Source organism: Macrosteles quadrilineatus, unplaced genomic scaffold (assembly GCF_028750875.1).
Source record: "Macrosteles quadrilineatus isolate MER2022 unplaced genomic scaffold, UCM_ALF_1.0 Scaffold_1__1_contigs__length_201487025, whole genome shotgun sequence".
NCBI lineage: Eukaryota > Metazoa > Arthropoda > Insecta > Hemiptera > Cicadellidae > Macrosteles > Macrosteles quadrilineatus.
In genome coordinates, this window is record NW_026542594.1 from 187,037,757 (window position 1) to 187,060,669 (window position 22,913).

General features: G+C 35.3%; 1 protein-coding gene across 12 annotated transcripts in view; it reads right to left on the reverse strand.

Annotated features, from left to right (window-relative positions):
* The window catches only part of LOC128991913 (CAP-Gly domain-containing linker protein 1-like), an 83,848-nt gene that overhangs the window by 6,890 nt on the left and 54,045 nt on the right, over positions 1-22,913 (reverse strand). For 11 of the 12 annotated variants that reach the window (XM_054415220.1, XM_054415198.1, XM_054415212.1 and 8 more), the window contains 9 exons: positions 22,733-22,898; positions 21,895-22,084; positions 18,136-18,192; positions 10,349-10,489; positions 8,579-8,743; positions 5,112-6,177; positions 2,887-2,996; positions 2,027-2,221; positions 286-1,550 (listed from right to left, as the gene is read on the reverse strand). In XM_054415220.1, coding sequence (XP_054271195.1) covers positions 286-1,550; positions 2,027-2,221; positions 2,887-2,996; positions 5,112-6,177; positions 8,579-8,743; positions 10,349-10,489; positions 18,136-18,192; positions 21,895-22,084; positions 22,733-22,898 — 3,355 coding nt within the window. The remainder of the gene's footprint in view (positions 1-285; positions 1,551-2,026; positions 2,222-2,886; positions 2,997-5,111; positions 6,178-8,578; positions 8,744-10,348; positions 10,490-18,135; positions 18,193-21,894; positions 22,085-22,732; positions 22,899-22,913) is intronic. The other variant, XM_054415229.1, reaches the window with a different exon arrangement.

Genomic DNA, 22,913 nt, shown 5'->3' on the forward strand with positions numbered 1-22,913 from the left:
GGTCATTTTGACGATCGCACCGTGACCGCTAATCATCTCGACCGCGAGTCATAAGTTTCTATAGGTACCTGTAAATTGTTACCCATTTTTTGGTTTTTATAGATCAGTGCCACAAATGTTAAAAATTGATTTCGTATGTCTTTTTTGGTAACTGCAATACTCAAGACTTTCTTTTTATGCACAGAAAAAATCCCGTCCCGAAAATCGGGAAGGAAATAAAAATCTCGTCCCGTCCCGTCCCGAACCAAAAATTCAATCCCGTCCATTCCTAGTATAGGTACTTACAATTTTCTAGATTCATTCTCATATTGATGGTTCTTTTGTAATAAATCTTTTTCCAATTCAGCTAATTTTTCTTCAGCTTCAGTTTTTGATAATTTTAATTTTTCAAGTATTTCTTTGTTCTTAACTCTATCATCTTCCTGCACCTTCTGAAACTGTTTGATGTTTTCCAATTCTGAATAAAGTTGTTTAATTTTTGTATCTTTTTCTGAAATGGTTTCCTCTAGCTTGGTTTTAAGTGAGTTAACAACATCTATCTGCTGTAGATATTTCTGTTCAACCTCGCCTGACTTGCTTGAAGAACTGCTAGCAGCAAGTTTTAATTTTTCAAGTTCTTGGCTAATATCTTTGATATGAGTTTCTTTTAGTTTGACCTCATTGAGATGTATTTCACTTTGAGACTTGGTCTCTTCTATAACCTTATTAAGTTTGAGTATTTCATTATCTTTATCAGATATTGATTTCTCCAAAACGTCTTTATCTAGTTTTGCTTTTTCAAATTCTTTCGACAGTGAGTTTATCTGTTCTTCTAACTTCTTAGCTACACTATCCTTTTCCGTGCTGAGTGCATTGAGTGAGTTTGTCGCTAATAATTTAGCATTCTCAAGTTCACCTGTAATTTCTGTAATTTTACTTTCCATTTCTTTCAAATCCTCGACTTGCCTGAGGCTTTCGGTTTTCATTTGATCTATGTTCTGTTTAAGCTGAAGAATTTCCACATACTTTTCACAAACTACATTTTCAGTTTTCTCCTTTTCAACTTTAACTTTATCCAAGCTTTCTGATAACAAAGTAATCTTTTCCTCATATGTTGCAACTATTTTTTCTTTTTCATCATTCAATTCAGCCATCTTTAACTTTAAAGCCTCCTCTTTTTTCCTCCTCTCGTCCATGTCCATAGCGGTCTTTTCATTTTGAGATCTCCATTCTCTCAGATCCGTTTCTAAGGACTTCTTCTCTTCTTCAACAGCTTCCAACTTTATCTTCAATTCCTGCTCCACTTTATCAGTATCCTGAATCCTTTTCTGAATTTCCTCCTCTAAGTCACTCACTCTTTTACTTTCGTCAACTAATTTATTTTCAAGTACGACTTTGAGATTAGTTTCATCGTTTAGTTTTGTTTTATAATCTTTCAGATCATTTTCTAACAACTTTAATGTTTTAGAAAGGCTATCAAAATCCGCACTCAAAGAGCTGCATTTGGAGTTGGATATTTCTAATTCATTTTCTTTTGTATGTAGTCTATTTTGTAACTCTTCCAATTCAGTCTGGAACAAAATAAATTGATAGAAAAGCTTACTTAAAGATACCTAAGTAGGTACAATGAATAAAATACAACAAACCATATTTACTTCAACACAACACATATATTAGCTTTTTCATTAGCCTACAAGGGAACCTAGCAAATTTGTTTAAAATACCATTTCACAATATATTTGTTTGAAACTGTCTAAAAATGTCCAAATAAAAGACCATGCGGTATGATTTTGTTATAAAAATATTTATAGAGGTTAATAGTAGGCCTACTTTAAATGTTGTTTTTTCGTACAAAATTTCCTTTGTGTATTCATTTGAAATATAAAAAACACAAGCTATAAAAACACATACGACTTGCGAGTTTCAAGACCCAAAATTTCAAAACAGAGTTAATTTTTCACTGCTTTATGTTGATATATGTTATTGTAGGTTTTAAAATAAGTATTAATCTCGTTTGTGTTACAAGATTCTAAACTCCTCCTCTCACCTTGGTTTTCTCTCTGACAGAGTCCAGCTCATGCTGCACTCTCATCACTGTGACATCACTTTCTCTCCGAGTCTCTGACAACTCCTCTCTCAGTCTCTCCGCTTCTCTCTCCTTCTCTCTCAGAGAGTCGTTCAGCTTGACCAGCTGCTGGGACGAGTCACTTGACGAGTTCATCAACTCCGACAAACTGTTTTCCTGTCAACAAATAAATACTGCTGAAATTTTTGTCATGGAAAATGTTTACAATATTTTGAAACAGAGATGGATAGGATTGAAAAACATCATCATCATCGTCAAACGCCACAGCAACAAAATCATTGACATTTCCTGCAACTGCAAAGACATCATTGTTTCACATAAAACAAAAATCGTGAACGTCTATGGAGAACACGGAGACATCATCGTAAAGCTTGTAAATAACAAATGGTACTGTACTCTTCTTAATCTTTGATAAAGCACACTGTCTATTGTCCATCACCACCCGCCATGGCGACATCATTATGGTCTCCCGCGATTACGGAAAAATCCTAGATAACTCCAGCGATTGTAGAAACCACTTGAATATAATGACAAAATCATTATAATTTATTGCGATTGCCAAGACGTCATCATTGTCTGGCAATCGCAGGAAATTCACCAACAGTTGCAACAAATACGGTTCCCAGAAAATCCCAAATTTAAACGTTATCTTGCCCCAAGATTGAAAATGTATTTTCCTAAAAATATACTGAAAATTCAGAACATTTCCAGCCCTCATTTGAAAAAAAATCTACCTCAAAATTGCCAATCTTCTTCAAATAGTTAACTAATCCATAAGTTACATAATTAACAAATTTATAAATTGATATTAAACCGCTTACCAATTTAACTTTCTGCTCAGTTACTTGTGCACACTTCTCTTCTAGACTTTGGCAGTTGCGCTTCCATTCCTCGACTTGTACAGACAGGGCAGACGAGGAGCGGCTCAGATCTGGTACACAAAAATAACATAACTGGTACATCAAGTGTTATAAGTAAAGTAATAGGTATATCAAGTGAAGTGAAATACCTGGTACATCAAGTGTTATAAGTAAAGTAACATGTTTTTTTGGTAACCGGTACAAGTAACATGTTCTTTGATAAGTGGCACAAGTATATGAATAATGAATAATGAATAATGAAGTTTATTTCCCACAAAAAACCACAATGTAACAATACATGAGATGTAGAGAAATAGAACTGGCTACTTGATCCAGTAGTGTAACCAGTTTGCTTATACTAACTTATCGGCTAACATGACGTTGTAATTTATGGTCTAGCATCTGTTATAAAACATTGAATTCCGCCTGAACTGTGCATCTGATGGACAAAACAAGAACTGTTTTAATAAACAATGAAAGTTATTACAACAGGATATTATTGATATAATTTATGTCCTGCTGAGAAGAAAGCCAAATTATCGTTGCTTTGCTAAAATGCTTTAAATTTAAACTATTCTTTATTTGAAGTGGTAGATAATTATAGTATTTTGGACCTAGATATTGAAAAGAGTGACGAAAAATAGCTTTATTTACTTTGGGTAGTTTCAGAGTATTATTGGTAATGCTTCTTGTTATGTATGTGTGTGTAATATTTGGTATGACGTTAACTCTGTTTCCACTTCGAACAAAAAACAGTCTAAGAACTTTGAAAACAAAAAGGTGCTGTATGGGCAAAATTTTTAACTGTTGGTAGAGTGGAAATGAACTTGTTCTTTTAGGTTGTTTCAAAATTATCCGCATAAAAAAGTTTTGTGTTGTCCTTAATCTATTTATCAAGGTTTTATAAGTTCCTCCCCAGCATGGCAAGGCATATTGCAATCTTGAGTTGATTAGTGCAAAGTATAATGTTCTCAAAAGTGATTCGTTACAAAAATTTCTTAAAAAATAAAATTTTCTTATTTGTGTTCGTATCTTAGCATGTAGATTTAATATATGAGGTTCGAAGGTGACTTTTTCATCGAGTAGAACTCCTAAATATTTTATAGATTTTACTTTTTCTAACGGCTGGCAATTACATAGTTGTGGACTGCAATTTGAGGAGTGAAAAATTAAAGGAGATGGCAATTCAAAACCGGTTGAATGGAAATTAACAAATTTGGTTTTGTTTACATTTACCTGCATTCTATTGATCAAACACCAATTTCTTAAAAGTAAAAGATCATCGTTTATTAAATTTTCCATCAACATCAAATCGTTTTGTGTGTAAAAAAGAGCAATGTCATCAGCAAAAGCAAAGATATTTCCGTTAAAAGGTAGATTTAATAAATCGTTGATGAACACTAAAAATAAAATACCTGAGGTCGTTGACCCTTGGGGCACACCCGTTTGTACAATGAGAGGATTACTGTAGTCATTGTTTATTTTTACTTGTTGCCTCCTATTTGTGATGAAACTCTTAAACCACTCAAAAGCTGTACCTCTTATTCCTACGTTTTGCAATTTATTTAAAAGAATGTTGTGATTTACCATGTCAAAAGCTTTTTTAAAATCAATAAATAGACCTGTTGTTTTCAGTTTTGAGTTTAATCCTTGGAAGATGAGGTTTTGAGTTTAATCCTTGGAAGATGAGATCGGTTACTGCCAATAAAGCACTTTCTGTTGACCTGCCTTTAATAAAACCAAACTGCTTATTACTGAAAAAATGTGTTTTATTTAAAAAATTTTCAATTCTAATCATCATGAGCTTCTCGAGTATTTTAGAAAAAACTGAAAGTAAGCTAATGGGTCTGAGATTTTCTAAATTAAAAGAATTATTTTTTTTCTGTGGGGCTTAGTTATAAAGAAGTGTTACTTTTAGTAACAGGATCAAGTAAATACATTGCCCACTTTAAGTAATAGCCTACATTGCCCAGAACAGCAACATAATGTATAATATGACACCAATTAAATCCATAGGGTGTGGCGTGAAATGCAAAAATATGGAAAAATCCCATGAACAACAACATAAGAGCACAAACTATTAAAATTATGGCTTACCCTCTTGATTTTTGCCTTGTGGATCTTAGTGTCATAAGTGAAATGAAACTTTAAAAAACTTCAATTAAAAAATCATCATAAAATCTTACCTTTATTGATGGTTTTGTTTTTACTCAGTTCTTCGTCTTTTGAAGCTAGAGTTTGTTTTTGGGATTCAAGTGATGCTGTTAGCTCTAAGATCTTTTCTTCTAAACTCTTAGCAGTTTGTTCAACCACCTTGAATTTGTCAATATCTTCATTTAATTTTCTGTTACTTTCTTTTAAATCGTTAATGTTCTTTAATTGCGTTTCAAGCTGTGTATTCAAATTCTCAACTTTACTTTTTAGATTTGTTATATCTTCATCTTTTTGTTTCAAGCTTTCAGCCATGACAGCAGTTTTCTTTGCTGCATCTTCGATACCGCTCATGTTACTCTTGTCTTTCTGTTCTAATTCTTTTTTAGCTGCTATCACAGATTCCTTCAAATCGCTTATTTCCATTTTATACAAATCCTCTTGTTGTTCGAAAGCAACAGTTTTCGAAGTGAGAGTATTCTCCAGATTGCTCACTTTTTCTTTTAGAGATTGAATCTCCTTACTATAGTTCTCTTTCAAACCGAAAATCTCATCTTCTTTACTCTTGAATTTACTTTGCAGTTGGGTTAAATTCAGATTCAAAACAGATATGTCATTAGTTTTATTATTATTTTCATCTTGGAGGTCTTTGCATTTGTCCTTCAACACGGCGAGTTCCTTACCGAGAGATTCTTTTTCAACCATAAATTGATTCACGGTTTTCTCTATTTCCCCTTTCAACCTTGCACACTCCGAGTCCCTCTTTGTTAGAGAACCCTCTACTTCACTGAACTTGACAGTCAACGTCCTCAAGTCTGTTTCCAGCTGATTTTTGATTTCGTTGATCTGTTTCAGCTCGTTCTCGAAATTAGCTCTCTGTTGTTTCTCTTCCTCGAACATGTTCTTCCACTTGACACATTGCTCTTGATGTTCCTTGATCAATTCCCTAGCCTCTTCCAAGTTTGCTTGATTGGTCGCAAGAGCTTCCTCCGCCTCAAACGTTCTGCTTGACTCTGCCTCCAACGCTTCAACTCGCCTTGTTTCCGCTGCCAATCTCTCCTCCAGCTGTTTGATCTGTTCTTCTTGCACTTTACACTGGGCCTGTAATAAACCACAAAGGAAAGTGCATAATTAACAGCATTGATGCAACTACTCGCTTTTTTATGATTTAATATTTTAAAACATATTAATCTAGAGGTTAAATACATTGTTGCCAATGTAATCCTTGGTAGTCTTAATGGTGTGGTTTCTAGTTTCTACACACTTATGGTGTCGTTGTCAAGCCTAGACGTGATTGCCTTAGAGTCTAGACCTACACCTTCAACCCGCAGTGCACCAAGAGTTGTATGACCATGCATATTTTTTTGGAAAAATGTTTGTGTTCGTTTTCGTTATTTATTCGTCTGGTTTATGTGTTTTGAAGACTTTATGACGACCTTAGGAGCGACAACCAAGTCTAGGCTTGACAATGATACCATAAGTGTGTCGAAACTGGTAGTCACCAAGACTACCAAGGATTACGTTGGCAACAAGAGCAACTCTAGGTAAATTGTTTAGTAAACCAGAAGGCAACACCTCAGAAATGAAGTTTTAAAACATATTAGACAACTAAGCCTCAATATGAATATAAAATGACTTGCAAGAGTCCCAGATCTGCAATATTCATTCATATGAATTTACGATACCTCTCAGTAGTTTTAATGGTCAAAATTAAGGTATTGCATGTTTTAACAGGATTCCATTGTCAACACTTCAGTCCAGGAATATATTAAACACACTTGAGTACCTCTGTTGATGGTATGCCTAAATGATATGGGACTAAGTTCATTTCCTGGACTAAGTTCACAACGATGGCATTCCGATTACACATTTCAATTGATTGTTAATTAGAACTACTAATAGTTTATAGCTATTGTAAATCCTCATTACTCCAGATCATAGTGGTTCAAGCTGATCAATTCATGTTGGTGTTGGTATATTTTCAATATACAGTAGACCTCCTCTTAACCGACCTCATATTAACCGATAATCGGGTTATCCGCCTTCGATCGTAAAATAATACACACAGTTTGTTTTAACCAACCTTGCTTTGAGAGCAGCTCGGTTTAACCGCCGTTTTCTAGGAATCTCGGCATTTCCGCTCCCACACTTGGCGATGAGAACTGAACCATACGCTTATCTCCACAGGATATGACTAACAATAAGTTATTTTGTGTTGATCACAAAAAATATAGCATAGCCTATTGTCAGTTTGTCATCATTGTTCGTAGCTCGAGCACATCTGATCTGATTTGTTATCCGTGCGGCAAATGTATAACAACATCATAAGGTGCGTTACGATTTTGAAAACTGATTATCTTATCGCCGGAATAAACAAACAACGCAACTTGTAGGGAAGGCAGGGAAGGGGTTAACAACTTCAAGGTCAAGATAGTTTTTGTGCCTCGAGCCTCCAGTGAGAGGCTATAATAAATAAACGTCCTGTCTTGTAACAAAATGGTCGCTTGTATCTTTAATGTCGACAAAAGGTTCTGTACTGTATTACGATGTATTTGGAAAGCATCAATTAATACATTACAGTACTAAAGTTATTAAAATAGGAATTTTATCGACTCTTGCCTAGTATTATAATATATTCCACTGAAAGTAGGCCTATCTGACTTAACCGTGTTTTGTGTTGTGTTTATTTGTGACTTTTCTATCAATATGAAAAAGGAGATAAGAGTAGTTTATTTGATAAACAATGCAAGTATAACTTCAAAATAACGATTATATAATTCCAAATGAATAGCACTTCATTATATTATGATTTTAGGGATTGCCCGTTTTAACCAACCTTTTGAGTTATCTGACCTAGGTCCGGTCCCATTAGGGTCGGTTAAGAGGGGGGGTCTACTGTACAAAATAATTGTTGTAAGTGTTGTATATTATTTACATTAGTCATAGCCATAATTCTTTATTTACAATTGATCTTCAAGAACAGTAAACAAGTCAATGGTAAATATGTAATGAGTTCATGTATTTCATGTGTTCTTCTTTGCTTCCTCGTAATATTCCCTGATGGTGTAAAATGGTCTCAGAAGCAGCCACTTGTGTAAAGCCCATCTTCACCTCGTAGAGTCTTTGTTGTTTTAGGTAGAGCGTTACATAATCTACAACCTGCGTACGAAGGCTTTTTCTCAAGCTGAGTCGTTCGGTGATTCGGCAGGTATTAAGCAGTGGCCTGTCTTGTTCTGTAGCAATGGACATCTTCACCTCTTGGGAATTCCTCTCCATCCCCATAGAGTATCACAGACTGGATATACAGCGCCACTACTGTCATAATCCCCAGGTTTTGAAAGCTTCCCAGCAGATGTCTCCTAACAGCTTGGGTTATATAAATGTACATACAATGATTCCCATTATTCAATGAACTTCAAGTATTGTACTTTTCTCAATATAACGAACTGTAGATTCCTTTAAGCTACAAGCTTCACTACAATTGATCTGCTTGTATACTCACGTCTAGGTCTGTTTTAGCCAAGCCCTCCTCGTCCAGACGGAACGTCAGATCATCCAGTTTCCCCCTCTCCTCCTCCAAGTGGTTCCTGATCTCTTGATTCTCTGTTTGTAGTTCGGACAGCTGGTGTTGCAGGTCAGCTTGTACAGCCTCGAATGTTTCTTGTAACTATAAATAAATAATTTTTATTCTCTGATGGTACAAAATATGGTTACAAGTATTTTTAGTAAGTACAAAAATATAAATGCATGAAAAGGACAAGTTTGGCCAGTTTTATAAGTTAAGTTTTATAAATTTGCGCAAAGATTCGTGGTTTGAGGATGTCTGTACACCTATATGAGCTGTTTGTCAGATTATAGCGTATGTAAACCTATCTATCACACAGAGATATAGAGTTATAGACTGTAGCACACTGGATCATTCAACTACCTTCCTTAACCTTTTTCGTGAAAATTTGGCTACAGCTGGCCTCATAAGATGTCCACTTTAGTATTCAAAATTCAATGTTGAACTCTATGTTAATTTCCAAAAACAATCATCATACTCAATTCCACATTCACAAAGATGCACGTGTCTAACGGAAGATGGGCTTGCTTATAGAATTTCTGGAAAAATCATGCTGGTCGTATGAACTGTCCTTGTGACTGTTGTGAAAAGGGAATAAGTAAATTTTACTTATTTCTTAGTAATTTTACTCAATCGGTATTGTACACCTATAATAGCTTCATACACGGATTGCTTTCCGTGCCAATGTGTCCATTCGACTACAATGAAGAAGTAAATATTAAACACATTGTCGTCGCTTATGGTTCTCAGGGCAATCTTATTGATAGATTAATTCTATATAAAAAAATAACCACAAAATGAAAGAAAAGAAAATGTCCATCTCACAAAAATATGTCTAATCTTTAATTACTAAATTTAAAATCATGATGACTAAAAAAGCCCTGCTATGTCATTTTAAACTGTATACAAACATGGGTCTTTATTGAAAGGGCGGCCTCAAACAACTCTAATATTCAAAAAGACTGATGTTCATAAGATTAATTGCGACAACTGCTCTAAATATTACATCGGCTAAGCAGCTCGTTCATTTAAGAAAAGATTTAAGGAACACCTTAACACCTACCAAAGAAAACAACATCCGTTCAAACCTCAATTTTTGCCAAACATTTTGTTTCTGATGACAATAAGCATACAAATATTGACAGCGACATGACTGTACTGTATTTATCTAATGGCCATTTTAATAGAAACACGCTGGAAGAATTTGAAATTTACCGAGCAGTAAAATTTTACAAACAAAATATTGCAAACGATAAGCTCTTTCCAATCAAATTATATTTGTAACACCGATATCAAAGTACTAGAGAGAGTCGGGAGTGAATTGGGCCTACAGCTGACTGATAACAAGACAAAAGAATGTGACATCACAACATAGCCCACGTTGACCCTACAGTGGTACATGGATGTCTTGACTCTAAATTCACCCGGTCGTAGCACATCATTCCCCTCTACCTCCATGTGAATCAACGACCGACTTATGAAGCGATCATGGCATCCTTTGCCTCCAGAAGATGACTTCATGAAAAGATAAAACTAGTTGCTGCTCCACATTTGGATTACAAAGACGCAGGTATTTAAACAGATTTTGATATTCAACGCAATCTGGAGGCAAAATAAAAAATGAGTTTGAAATACATGGCTTATGGGCGCTTGGTACATCACAATGTGAAATGGAGTATAGGCTTGTAGTGTAATAATTTTAGTAACCTGGCGCAGCTGCTGTTTCAAGTTGTCGTTCTCTCTCTCGGCAGTCTCCGCTAGCTGAGCTGCACGAGTCACTGACAATCTCTCCATGTCTCTCTCCTTCAACAGCTGTTCTATGTACGCCTCCTTGTCCTTCAGCATGGCCTGATAAAAAAACACTCAACTTAATGCAGGTAAAACATATGTAGAACACGCAGTCCAGTGTTACGGATGACTAGATGAGAATATTTCTTCATAGCAAATTTTAGGACCACATGGATCGTTTTTAAGTTTATTTAATCCCAAAGCTACTAAAAATAAACTAACAATACACTTTTAAAACACATTTTCTTAACGTAAATAATGCAATAGTTATTTGTGTAACTAGTGCGCGAAGTGGCACTTTGCGCTCGCGTGACATTTTTCCTACAGTTACTATAAATCATCAAAATAATTAATCTTTGAAATGCTAAACAACAAGTTTTAAGTTAGGTTCAATCCAAGGGTTGAACAAAAATATGATGTTAACATTAACAGGAAACAACAAGTCGTAGCATCAAAATTCAAAAGGCTACAAAATGCTGCACCAGTTTATTATAGTTGTAGCAACTTTAAGTGTTGCCAACGTATTTCCAAATGTACACGTATTACGTTCCTAATAAAAGCATGCGGTTTTGTGTTGTTTGGTTGGAATACTGGAGTACAGCAAATAAAAATGAGTGCAGCAAAAGTTAGTAAATGCAGTAATTAGCTACTTTGCGTGCTATAATCAGAGCAAGGAAGCCTGCTTTGTCTGGTAACTGTAGCAAAAATATATTATACTACAGTAGTGCTACATTATCATAATTCATAATAGACCTTTCAAACATTTAATACTTTTTAATAATTTTCAATGAAATGGCGACCATATAAAATAGTTATTTTAAGCCAAGCATGAATAGAGATGAGTGTAGGATGAGTGGCGTGATCTTGTGGTCTTGTTAATGACTAAGGCCGACATATCCTTAGAAATTTACCCTTGGCTACATTCAGGCTAATACACACCACCAGTGGAGCGGGATTTTAGGCACCTGATAGGGTAGGTTAGGAAAACGGAGAAAGTGCTGTTCTATTCTTTGCAGTGGGGATTATAAACTGTCAAAATGGTCAGATAGGCCCTAGTGCCGTTTGACTCCCCAGAGCATAAATGATTCAGTTATTAGTGGAAGGGGGTGTAGTGGGCAGGATGTAACGGAGACCGGGTACAGTTTCTTAACTAGGCTGCCCTAATATCGATTGAAAATTAACATCGATTCGATTAGGAAACCTTCATTCAATCATTTCATTTTCATTTTTCATTTCAATCTTTTCATAATCAGCAAGTTGGGTTAGGTTAGGTTCTAGCAGTTTAATTTTATCCCTACAACAAATTTTGCTGATCCCCCTCCTGGTCGATCTTTCCACCCCCAAACCCGTTGCACCGCGGAACCGGTCACTGATACCTGGCCGGCACTCGCACCGCCAAGCCTCTGGCTGTAAAATGACCTTCGTCAAAGTGTTTAGGCAAACGGCACATGGCCCTGTACTCGATAGGTTAGGAAGTTCCAAAAACAACCTGCTGCTGTTTTAAAGGATCTATATAAAAAGTTATCTTGTATGGAATTTGGAAAGTTGAAGAGCCAGAGCCAGTACTTCTTGCACCATTCCAGTTCTATGACATCAATAATGCGTAGCCTAACTCTCTGGTTTTGGATGGTTTCAAAACAATAACTGTATGTAATACAAGATCATCTCATTAAATAGTACTGAACATAAAAAAAACCATACAAAGGTATGACAAATGATACCTGAACATACTGTTCTAAAATTCAGTTGTGTGGTTTAATCACAATGGTCTTTGGGTAGAGGGAGGTGTTAAAAAGCTTATTTTAACTTGCAAATAAGCGTGAGATGATAAGTATTGTATAGGCGCTTAAAGAGACAAGGCCTTACTGATTCAATTCCTTTAAAATTCTTAGTGGTAATTTTTTTACCCAATAAATTTAAATCTGGTGTAGGCTGTGTGTTGTCCACAAAACCATTCACAGTCCTTATAATATTTGTAGCAAAGTTAATATTGTTTATTTGAGATCTAGACAAACAGGAATATAGAAGCTAGCTTAGCTTAGCAAAAAGCCAAATAGACAGAACATACAAAATGGTACAATATTGAACGTAACTCTTTGTCAGCAATTGACAAGGCCCGCAAAGTAAAAAATAGTTTACTGTATTTTAGCCTTCTGGTTGCATATGAATACTAAAAAATTCAAATTGGTATACTTGTATAAATAGGATCTGTAAAGTTGCAGTAAAGTAGCTAGTTTCAACATTAGAGCCATCATCAGGCCAGTACTAGATGTCTTCTTTTCACTTCATCTGAAGATCATTGATTGGTCTACATGAAGGCGTCCTTCAAAGAGACAAGAAGATAGTTCTGAGCTGATGACTCATATCTGATTTGAAACTAGTTGCCCTAATACAACGCTCTAGGTGCAAGTATTTACACCAATTTAGAGGAAAAAATATATAGTATTTCATGCCAACTATAGCCTACCTGCACTTTTTCTAACATAGCTAGCTGTTATTCTCTTTTCTAAAAAAAGAAATTGTTTTTTTTTAAACCTTCCTCTCCCTGAGCCTTTCCTAACAAAATGAGTATTGTTTGATTGCAGACAACTCTTTTACACCAATTTTTATATTGGTATTAAAATATTTGGGGAATAGTTTGTTTGTTTTATGCCTTGTGTAGCAGAACATTATATGAGACCTATAAAAAGTATAAAAAATTCCTGATGTTTTCATAAGTCTAATAAACATTTATTTCAAGAGAAATCATTCTCAACAGTTTATGTAGCAGTATTACTGTCATTAGTCATTACAATATTTTAGCTTAAGATTTCTTCTGTAACTCTGCCTCAAGCTGTACAGCTCACTTGGGAATATTTAGCTAATTTCCACATATTCATCAACTTACAGCTTAACTCACCATTAATTCTCCACAAAATATGGTATTTATTTAATATTTGACTAATTAAGCATTACTAACTAAATTAATTTGCGTTGAGGGGTCTGTATTTGACTCCTCAAAAACTGGAAATAATTCCCTGCTGTTTTTTGCAGGCCCACTTTTATAAACGGGCAGACTGGGCAATTGCCCAACAGGTGGTTGGGGGCGCCTGAGGGGCGCCCCCAACCACCGCCCGCACTAGGAAAAATAGGGTTTTATCAGCCGGGATTTCAAAAATAAAATGGGTGATTTCAACTTTTAATTAAGTGAGTTTCTCTTATTGAAAAAGTAAATAAATACAACAAAATTGAAAATACTCGACCTTCAGGTTATATACCTCGTGTAGTCAGGGAAAGGCAGGCAGCAGTGTGAACCGGGCGCACTCACTATACTATCAGAGGCAGGGAGAGGGAGGCCTGGATGGTGGAAGGAAATACATATAGGTGTGCTATTCCCGTCATATGCTGACGTCACTCAGATTGCAAACACCATTTTACCATTGAGAAAAATTATAAAAACAATAACAATCAAATCAAAACAAATATATACTTATATGGCAATACATCAGCTGATTTTTTTGCAATTTGGGTGACGTCAGCAAATTACGGGAATAGCACGTAGGCCAGCTGTAGTCTACAGGCCTACGGTTGACGTGCCCCTCCTCTCTCTCCCCGTCCCACCCCCATCCCCACAAGTCACAACTACCAACTACCGCGCGGCGCCAGTCCAGTACAGTAGTACAGTAGGTTGTGTTCGTGTTGTGCCTGCTGCACAGTCGTCAAATCAGTCACAACACAACCAAAACTATGACAGTCACTAGTCAGTGTTGACACTCACACTGCAGTTAGAAAATCAGTAATAAATAAATAGAAGTGTTGATACAAGTAAGTAGGCCTATAAACAGTGAAAAATGCATAAAAAACCTAGTGGAGCCGAGAGCCGCAAGTGGTTGGCTGAAATAAAACAAACTCAAGAAGCAGTTTTAAAGAAAGTGAAATGTATTAACCAGTATTTCCACTGATACGGAATTGAAAACTCCCTCCCGAAACAAAACTGGTAAAAAAACACGCTAATGTATAAATATATATATGCATAGGCCTATAGACGAACCACGGAAAAACATACTCCCTTAGTAGAATCTCGTTCAATACGTGTGTAATGCAATGAACTGCACACTGAACTGTACTGAAAAATAATCAAATCACTGCGTAGTGCATTAAGCTATTGGCGCAGGGAAAGATGCATTCGCATAGCAACTACTGTCAAGTTCATTGCACTCACCCCAACCCCCAACCCACCTGCTGTGAATTTCGGCGAACTGATGAGTCAACCCCCTTCTCTCTTCCCCCCCCTTCACTGCTGTGGGCAAAACCTTTATAGTTATATATATATAAGGGGGGCGCTGCTTTTGGGTTTGCCCAGGGCGCCACTGACCCTTAACGCGGCCCTGGTTTTTTGCACATTTCAATAACAAACTCTCAATAACAACTGACAACGGTGGTTTGCCCTTCAATTGTTGTTTCTTTGGGCCAAGGTTCTAGACAATTTTTGCCAGTTGGCCGTTGTACTTTATTGTCTTTTAATATTTATTTTATAACTTAATTTTACATTCAGCCAAAATGATAGATTACCTAATTATAGATAACTACGTTGTAGCTGTAGACTCAATAACGCTGGAACCAGAATGTTGTTTGTTCTGATAAAGAACAAATCAGTTTGAATAGTACAAAGAACTTGATTATCATTATTCTGGGATGCCTAATTATAGCAGATTGTTAGCATTATTTAAAAAAAAAACAAGTGTTCCTCTTTGTTGAAACAAAGAAATTACCCTAAATTTAACCTGTTGAATTAAAGAATTTTAATTTTCTTTCCTTGTTTTCTTCCACAAAGTTTTTTCTTACTGTTATATTCTTGTTGTCTGAGAACACTATTACAACAAACAATGTTAGATGTTCAACAGTTTAGATTGTAGTTGTGTAGCACAATAAGACAACTGTAGGTTTGCCAGTAAAAACTGTTATGCAATAAGTGTCTTCTGCACACTGTCCCCTCTTAACAGCTTTGTAGAAGGTTTACCTGTGCTGATGATGACGTGATGAACAGTTGTGCCGAATAACATAACGCTGACGGAAGGAGATTCCACAGCTAGAGTGTAAATTTACTTGTTCACTAATTAGCTTATTATAATATACAATTCTTTCCAAGCATTTAACATTAGTTTGCTATTTGCTATGCATGTGCTATTTATTATTACTTCTTATTTATTATGTTTCAAACGCTTATTGATTTTTGTGTGAGCATTACCTTGGCTTTGCATTTTTGTATGGTATTTATTGTATTATGGTTTTTGCCGTAAATAAATAAAAAACAGATTTACTTTCTTACAATTCTTTCAAATACACAGATAGTCCTTCATTTCCCCTAATAAGCGGCCACTTTGTAAAAAGTATTGTGCGACATTTGATATTTGTGGTTTTTTTTTCTCACAAAGACATGTGGTTTTTAAAACATTTAACAAATTTCACACTTTGACCACCATAAAAGTAATTACAGTACAATCGTTCCAATTTATTTTGTAGATGCCAAAAGCATTTTTTATAATATTCTTAATTTTCAAGTATTCTTAGAAAGGAGATGTGATGAACGATTGGAAGACTTGAATATTTACAAAGGAAAATGTATAAACAGAAATAAGCTAATTAATATACAAGTAAATTTAGACTCAACTGTACTTACAAACCTCTTGCCCGGAACTTCCACCAGCCAATGAATAGGATAAATAGGATATTAGTATGGATACCGCCAAAATTCTTGTCTTTTGCTTATTAGGTATTATGACAATCGTAGTGTTTCTTAATTAAAAAAAAAAAATATTTCAGTGGAACCTTGATCAACAAAATCTCTAATGGAACAAATGGTCATTTAATTTCCTAAATAAGAGGCTCACGCATTAGAGTGCAGGTAACAATGGAAGAGGATTTTCAAAGTTTGGATTTATCAGGATTTCAATGTATTCAGGTTCATCTTGGCTTCAATTGCTTGATCCGGGCAAATGTGGTGACCAGAAAAGTAGGACAAACATATTGATCAACATATTGATTTCAAAAGTTACATAAACATTGTTTGACTCAAGAAAGTAGACAAGGAGTACAAACTAAATCTCAAGAGGCAAAAGGTTGGCGATACTAATGAAAATATGTGATTCATCATGAAAAATATGGTATTACAAACTCCAACACTAAACTTAACTTTACACATAGGATCCATAGGAATGATAGGATTCTAGGGTTGGTAGTTGTAAAAGTTAATGCTATCGCTTACAATGCAGGCAACTTAAAGCGATTACTTCTTCCACTTTGTATCCAACTGTAAATAAATATTACACCAAGATTTCAAAGATTTATTTCTTAAGAGTAAAACAAGTTTTTTAAATAAATTATATTTTACAAAGTGTAATTAACATAAATTAAGAACTAAAAACGAAAAACACTTACAAAACTAAACATCACAATCATCCGAAGTGGAGTGCACAAGCAAAACTAACTAGATGAAAATGACAACCATAATTGAGGTTAACAATAAAACAAGTAATGTAGAGTTAATGTTAAAGACGTAGAAGGTGTTTGGTATTCAGTAGAAGTCCGTTTCCCAGTCTGGGTAGTAATATTTTACGACCACTTTCTTCGTGACCTGAACACAGACTCGGCCGTTAATATCTCGGTCAAAGGTTAGGTTAGTGTCGTTAATGCCGTCACCGCAGTCTTAGGCGTTAGACCGTTATCAGCGCATTAGATTTTGTTGGTTATCAGGTAAATGTCCGTCAATAGCCAGTGCCAGTTTATTTACCAACAAATTAATCGACATTTCCTTGAGTTATCTTAACTTCCTAAACTCCAAAGTGTAAAAATATATTTTTTGGGGATAAAGGTAGTTAAGGAAACTATTAACTGTAGTAACCTATAGTGTTATTTATTAAGGGTAATTAAGTGATCAGTTAAATAGTGATGTTAAATCAATTTGTAACGCTTATCCAAACTGTAAATAAATTATTAACAGATTAAATAAAATAAGGATAAAATAATTTTGAAAAAAAATTACATTTCACAGAATGTGAAAGAAACTATAATAATAAAAAATAATATTCCCTCGCCCCAATAAATTTCTAAATTAGGCTTCATTTACATGGTACTGTAACTGATTTAAAAGTTTACACCAGTTATCAGTGTTATCACTATATTGGTGTAGAAAAGTCCTCATGAAAAATATGTTTTGATATTCATACAGAAGCATAAATATGAAGAATAGTAGCATTGACTATTAAAACAACTAGACATTCAATCCCTGATAATTTGCTGCCGGTTTTTAATCAAAATCGTTGTAGTTGATGTGAGCCATCGGCAGATTGTGCTGATCACTGATATCTGTTGAATAAACAAGCTTTTTTACCGATTCAAACTAATGGAACGACTTGTTATAAGCTACAAAAAATAAGGTACAAAATAGTATTTTAGACACTAGCGCATTCTGTGACTAGCTCACACAACTACATCCTTTTCTAATGAAAAATTGGTGACAGTTGGTCCATATAGGTGAGATCTAGTTCTGTATCCAGTAGTCAATGGAGGTAGTGTTATTGTCAAGTACAAACTTAAAAGTGAACATTTTGAGATCCTTAAATATTGAATTTGTAATGAAAGTTATACTTATTAAGAGGTAAACTTTTGAACCATGTCAGCATGCTCTCCTTAACTAAAATATCAAACAGATAACAAACAATAGCTACCTCGGCATTGCTGGACACTGCGGAGGGTTTGCTGGGAGTGCTCGGTCTGCTCAGCCTCTGCGGAACAACAAAACACATTGTCAAACAAGTTTCTCTACTATAAAAGTTCAACCCTGAGCAACAACAATGTGATGTGAAAAAAAAAACACCGCTTTGTGGTGTGAAAGTTCAACCCGGAGCTTGTGATGTGTGATATATCGGTCCAAGGAACACAACCAAATTTACACTTACACCTATTTATGTTTAACCATAGACAAAAAGAATCAAATATAGACCGACAGCAGTGCTGCGGTTAGCATATGTACCCTAGGGCGGGTTACACACCGGTATGGCAGATATTATGTCGCCGATATTTCTGATGTCGCGGGCATGATGTCTGCGACATATAATAAAATACAACCATGGGAAGAGGCACGTGCTGGCGACATGACAGTGAAGGAATCACAACATTCATCAGTTTCAATAATGTCATCGTCAGAAGAAGATGATGTATTGTTGCTGTTGTTCTTTCTACAAAAACATTTAAGATAACTTCATGGTAATTTTTCCAAAATACATTGTAATTAATTGTATTACAGTACTTACGTAATTTACTTATGGTGTCAATTGAAGTATTATAATATCACAATACTAAATTTCACACCATTAGGCAATTAAGTAAGTAAAACAGCGCCAAAACTACTAGAAACGTGTTCTGCGCATGAGCGGGCCCAAGAGACAAGAGACATGTCTGTCCAAACACCGACCGGTTGGTTCGCTTGAGACACGCGCCCGCGTCACGAGTCGCAGGCAACGTGTCTGCGACACTGGTGTGTAAAGCTCCATAAGTTAACATAGGTTGGTTTTCGAGGGGCATGTCGCAGGCACGAAAAATATCTGCGACATCATGTCGGAGATACCGGTGTGTAACCCGCCTAGGAGTGCCGCACACCGCTGCAGTGTCTACTGACGACGGCAGCGAATCGAACACCGAGCATGCTCTAGCGGCACATCTCGGAACTATCTTTTGACAGTCTATATTTATTCAATTTGTCTATGGTAAACCTTTTCACTATTGATAAAACTAGTAAATCCATTTTTAAGTTATCACTAGTTTCTGAATACAAATGGACATAGTTAAATTAAGCCACTGACAGATTGCACTGATATTAATTACTGATTTCGTAAGCTATAGTTTTTGTTATGTCATATCAACTATTTTAATAACAAAAAATAAGGTAGAAAATAGTTTTTCACGATAAGCATAACATTTTAAATGTTTTCTAATCTGGTAAACTCATAAAGTCATACAAGTTATCTGGTAAAAAAAAACCAAAGAAACTACCAAAATAATTATCCTAAATTAAAAACAATTTTCTATTTTTGAATTTTGATGCTAATATATTTTTTGAAAAAAAAAATACTGATAAAGATGTCTGTATATTGTCTACTAATATCTATGGGAAATATCTTTAAACATTTTTTTTTTATTCCCAAGAATCTTTGGAGGATTATTGGGCAAAGAAGTAAATTAGTTGAGGTATGTGATCAATTATAAAATTAAGACACTAACTTAAGATTGGCAAAACTTTGTTACAACTACTCATGTACTACTGTAAATAAATTAGAGTGAAAAATCATGCATCTACAGTTCAAACAGTGCATCAAACAACAAAACTTAAAACATAGTATTTAAATAAACAGAACCAACCAAAGAGCTAATAAAAATAAAAGCATGCTAATATAAAATAATGGTTTTGCTAGGTAAGAACTACATCAAAATAAATACAACTATTAATGTGAGAATTATTTGTTACATACAGCAAGTATTAATATGCAAGTAAATGGAAAAAAACTCAACTAAATAGACAGGAAAAACATGTTACTTGTAAGAAAAGATTGTGTATATTAGTAAAATAAAGAAGAAATCTAAGGAAATGTAAGTCATAAATTGATTACCAATCAAAGCTAATGAGTTTAAGTTAACATTTAAAGTTTGTAGGCCCTAATTTAAAGAAATTTAGGAAAAAAGACAACCAGTTTAAACTGTGTGAGGGCGTTCAGCCAGTCAGGAAAATAAAATCCAAGTACAATTCCAAGTTAAATTTTAAAGGTCAAAACTTGCTCTTAAATACAAAAAAACTAATTTGTAAATAAATACCTTTGTATTAACATAAAAAAATGCTCAAAGAATCTAACCTAAATAACCTTCAATTCACAAATGAAAATATTGATAAAAACATCCTTTGTAAACATTAGATAATTTTGCAATAGATATGATATGATTTTGGTTCATTGCTGTTAGTATGTACATTATTGATAATCAAATAGAGGCATTTTTTAATCTAAATTAAAATTCTGTTCAAATCCAAGTACAAAGAGTATAAATTACTTCAAGGAATATATTGTGAAAACTGAAAATATAATCTCACTATTTATTTTATTTTGAATATATTAGAAAACTTGAAGCAGAGTTGATTTTTAAAACTTATACCAGAATCACAGCAACATACGATTGTGGCAAACCCGCCAATACTCGTAATCCCCTCTCACGATTGCGGAAACTTTGTGATCATTTACGTTATCTTCTTACTACACAGAATGACTTTAATAATCTACAGAACGCGGAAAAAATGCTGGCCCGTAAACATTGGCCAATCCAAATTACCCAGCCCCATACAAAGTTTACGTATTATTCATGGATCACCGTCAGCTGGACACCCTGTACATGGACTGTAGGTTTAATATAATTTCCAATTAAGTAATGAATAAGTGCGTTCTACAAATTAAATTTAACGTGGATGTTAACAGTGCTGTAAGTAACTTAGAGAGAAGAAGAAGTGCAAACCATGCCATGTTCTATACAACATGTAAACATTGACACTTAGCTCTGTGACTGGTCTCCTGGTATAACATGTTCACTTTCTCACACACACTCATACACTGCAGGGTAAAGTCAATCAAAAAAATCTATTTCTTCTGTTAGTAAAACCGCAGATTTTGATTGTGATTAGGCCTAATTCATAGATAAACGTTGTATTTGAAAAATACATACGAATAACAAGGAGTTACTGTGTCATGAACCAGAGCTAAGCTCAAAGCTAGAATACGTTTCCTATCAAGTTATATTTGATATTTTAAATGCAGAAACATAAAACCTTAGGAGTTGAAGTGTGATCTCATCAAGTTTTAGTCAATGATAGGAATAAAATAAATTAGTAACTCCACACAATTCTTGACGTCTTTTAAAATAGAGCGAGAAGTTTTGGAAGAAGGAAGAAGTGTTTAATTTTTTAAGTAGGTAATAATATTTTGCGTCGTTACATCCTGAGACGCTAGGCCTAGAACCGTTTTACACATTTCTTCAGGCTAGGCCTAAAGAGATGCGGCATTGTCACATAGCTAAAATCATTGGTGGTTGGATAGATTTGAACCTGGAACTTCTAGCCGTGCACTCTACCACAAAGATCAGGTAGCTCTCCTATCTATGTAGAAATACATATCAAATTATTTAGAATACTGGCAAACCAATTAGAACTCTTCCCTCATCGCTTTTGTCATTTTTTCTTCTCATAATTGTGGTTGGAACTCATTTACAGTATAGACCTACGTATTTAGGACAGGGTGGGGGAATTTTCAGTCTCTCAAACTACCCTTTCTACACGCCATTCTAATTAATACTATTTTCACAAAATGATGTTAATCCAAAGTAACAAATGTCTCATACCCTGCAGTGGCCGTTGTGTGAGAAGGTGTGTCCGACACTAATAGGAGACCTACCTGAAGACTGTTGACCCCCAGTCTTACCCTGGACGCTGTCGAGGCAGTAGAGGTGATGCTGTCCTTGGTGGTCTGACGTGTGGGGCCCGGGGGATGCATGGCACAGCTGGGACGTCTGTTGGGCGACGGAGACAGAGACACCTTGGCAACCGGCGCAAACAGACCATACTTGTTCTGGCACGAGAAATACCTGCAAGTCACTATCATGATCACCAGCTGTACCGATGAAATATTTGCTTTACGACACAAAATGTACATAAAGGGGCTTACATCTGCAAAAAATAATCCTTTGTTTCTGTAGTGGCGACTAGTTTCGCTTCTTAGACTGAACCATCATCAGGCCTACAAGGTATCAAGTCGTCACTTTATTTGAAGATTGTTAACAGAGTTCCAGAAAAAAACTAACACACAAGACACAAGGACATTGTCATAAGCATCACATGATAAACTTGTACTTCAGCTCAGTCATGTCGCATTTGTCAATGTTCATTCCATGTTTTGTGTCATTTTAAGCATAAGTATCAAAGTATCTTAAGAGTTTATCTTTTATCAGACTCTGATCGCAACCTTCAAATGAAGTGATGAATTTTACTCCTTGAAGGCCTGATTATGGTTCACCCTAAGAACCGAAACTAGTTGCCACTATAGCAACCAAGGATCATGTAGGTATTGCAAACCATTTTACACTCATTTTAAAATTATGTGTAAGACTAAAATGCTTATAAATAAATTATTTCACATTGAAAACTACAAAGCAGATATTACACCAACAAAGCCAAGGAGTAGAAGCTAGTAAACTAAACGGTAATATGGTAACCAAATGTATATTTTCATTTACCTCCTGCCTTGTACAGAGCCGTCGTTTTTACCAACGGGATCGTCGAGTTCGACGCCGCACCACTCCCCTGTGGCAAAGTCTGTCAGTCCGATGTACCTCAACATCCCTGTCTTGCTGCCTGTAGAGCTCATCACTATCACTCGGTCACCCAGCCTCAGGTCCCTGTCTGGACAGTCATATC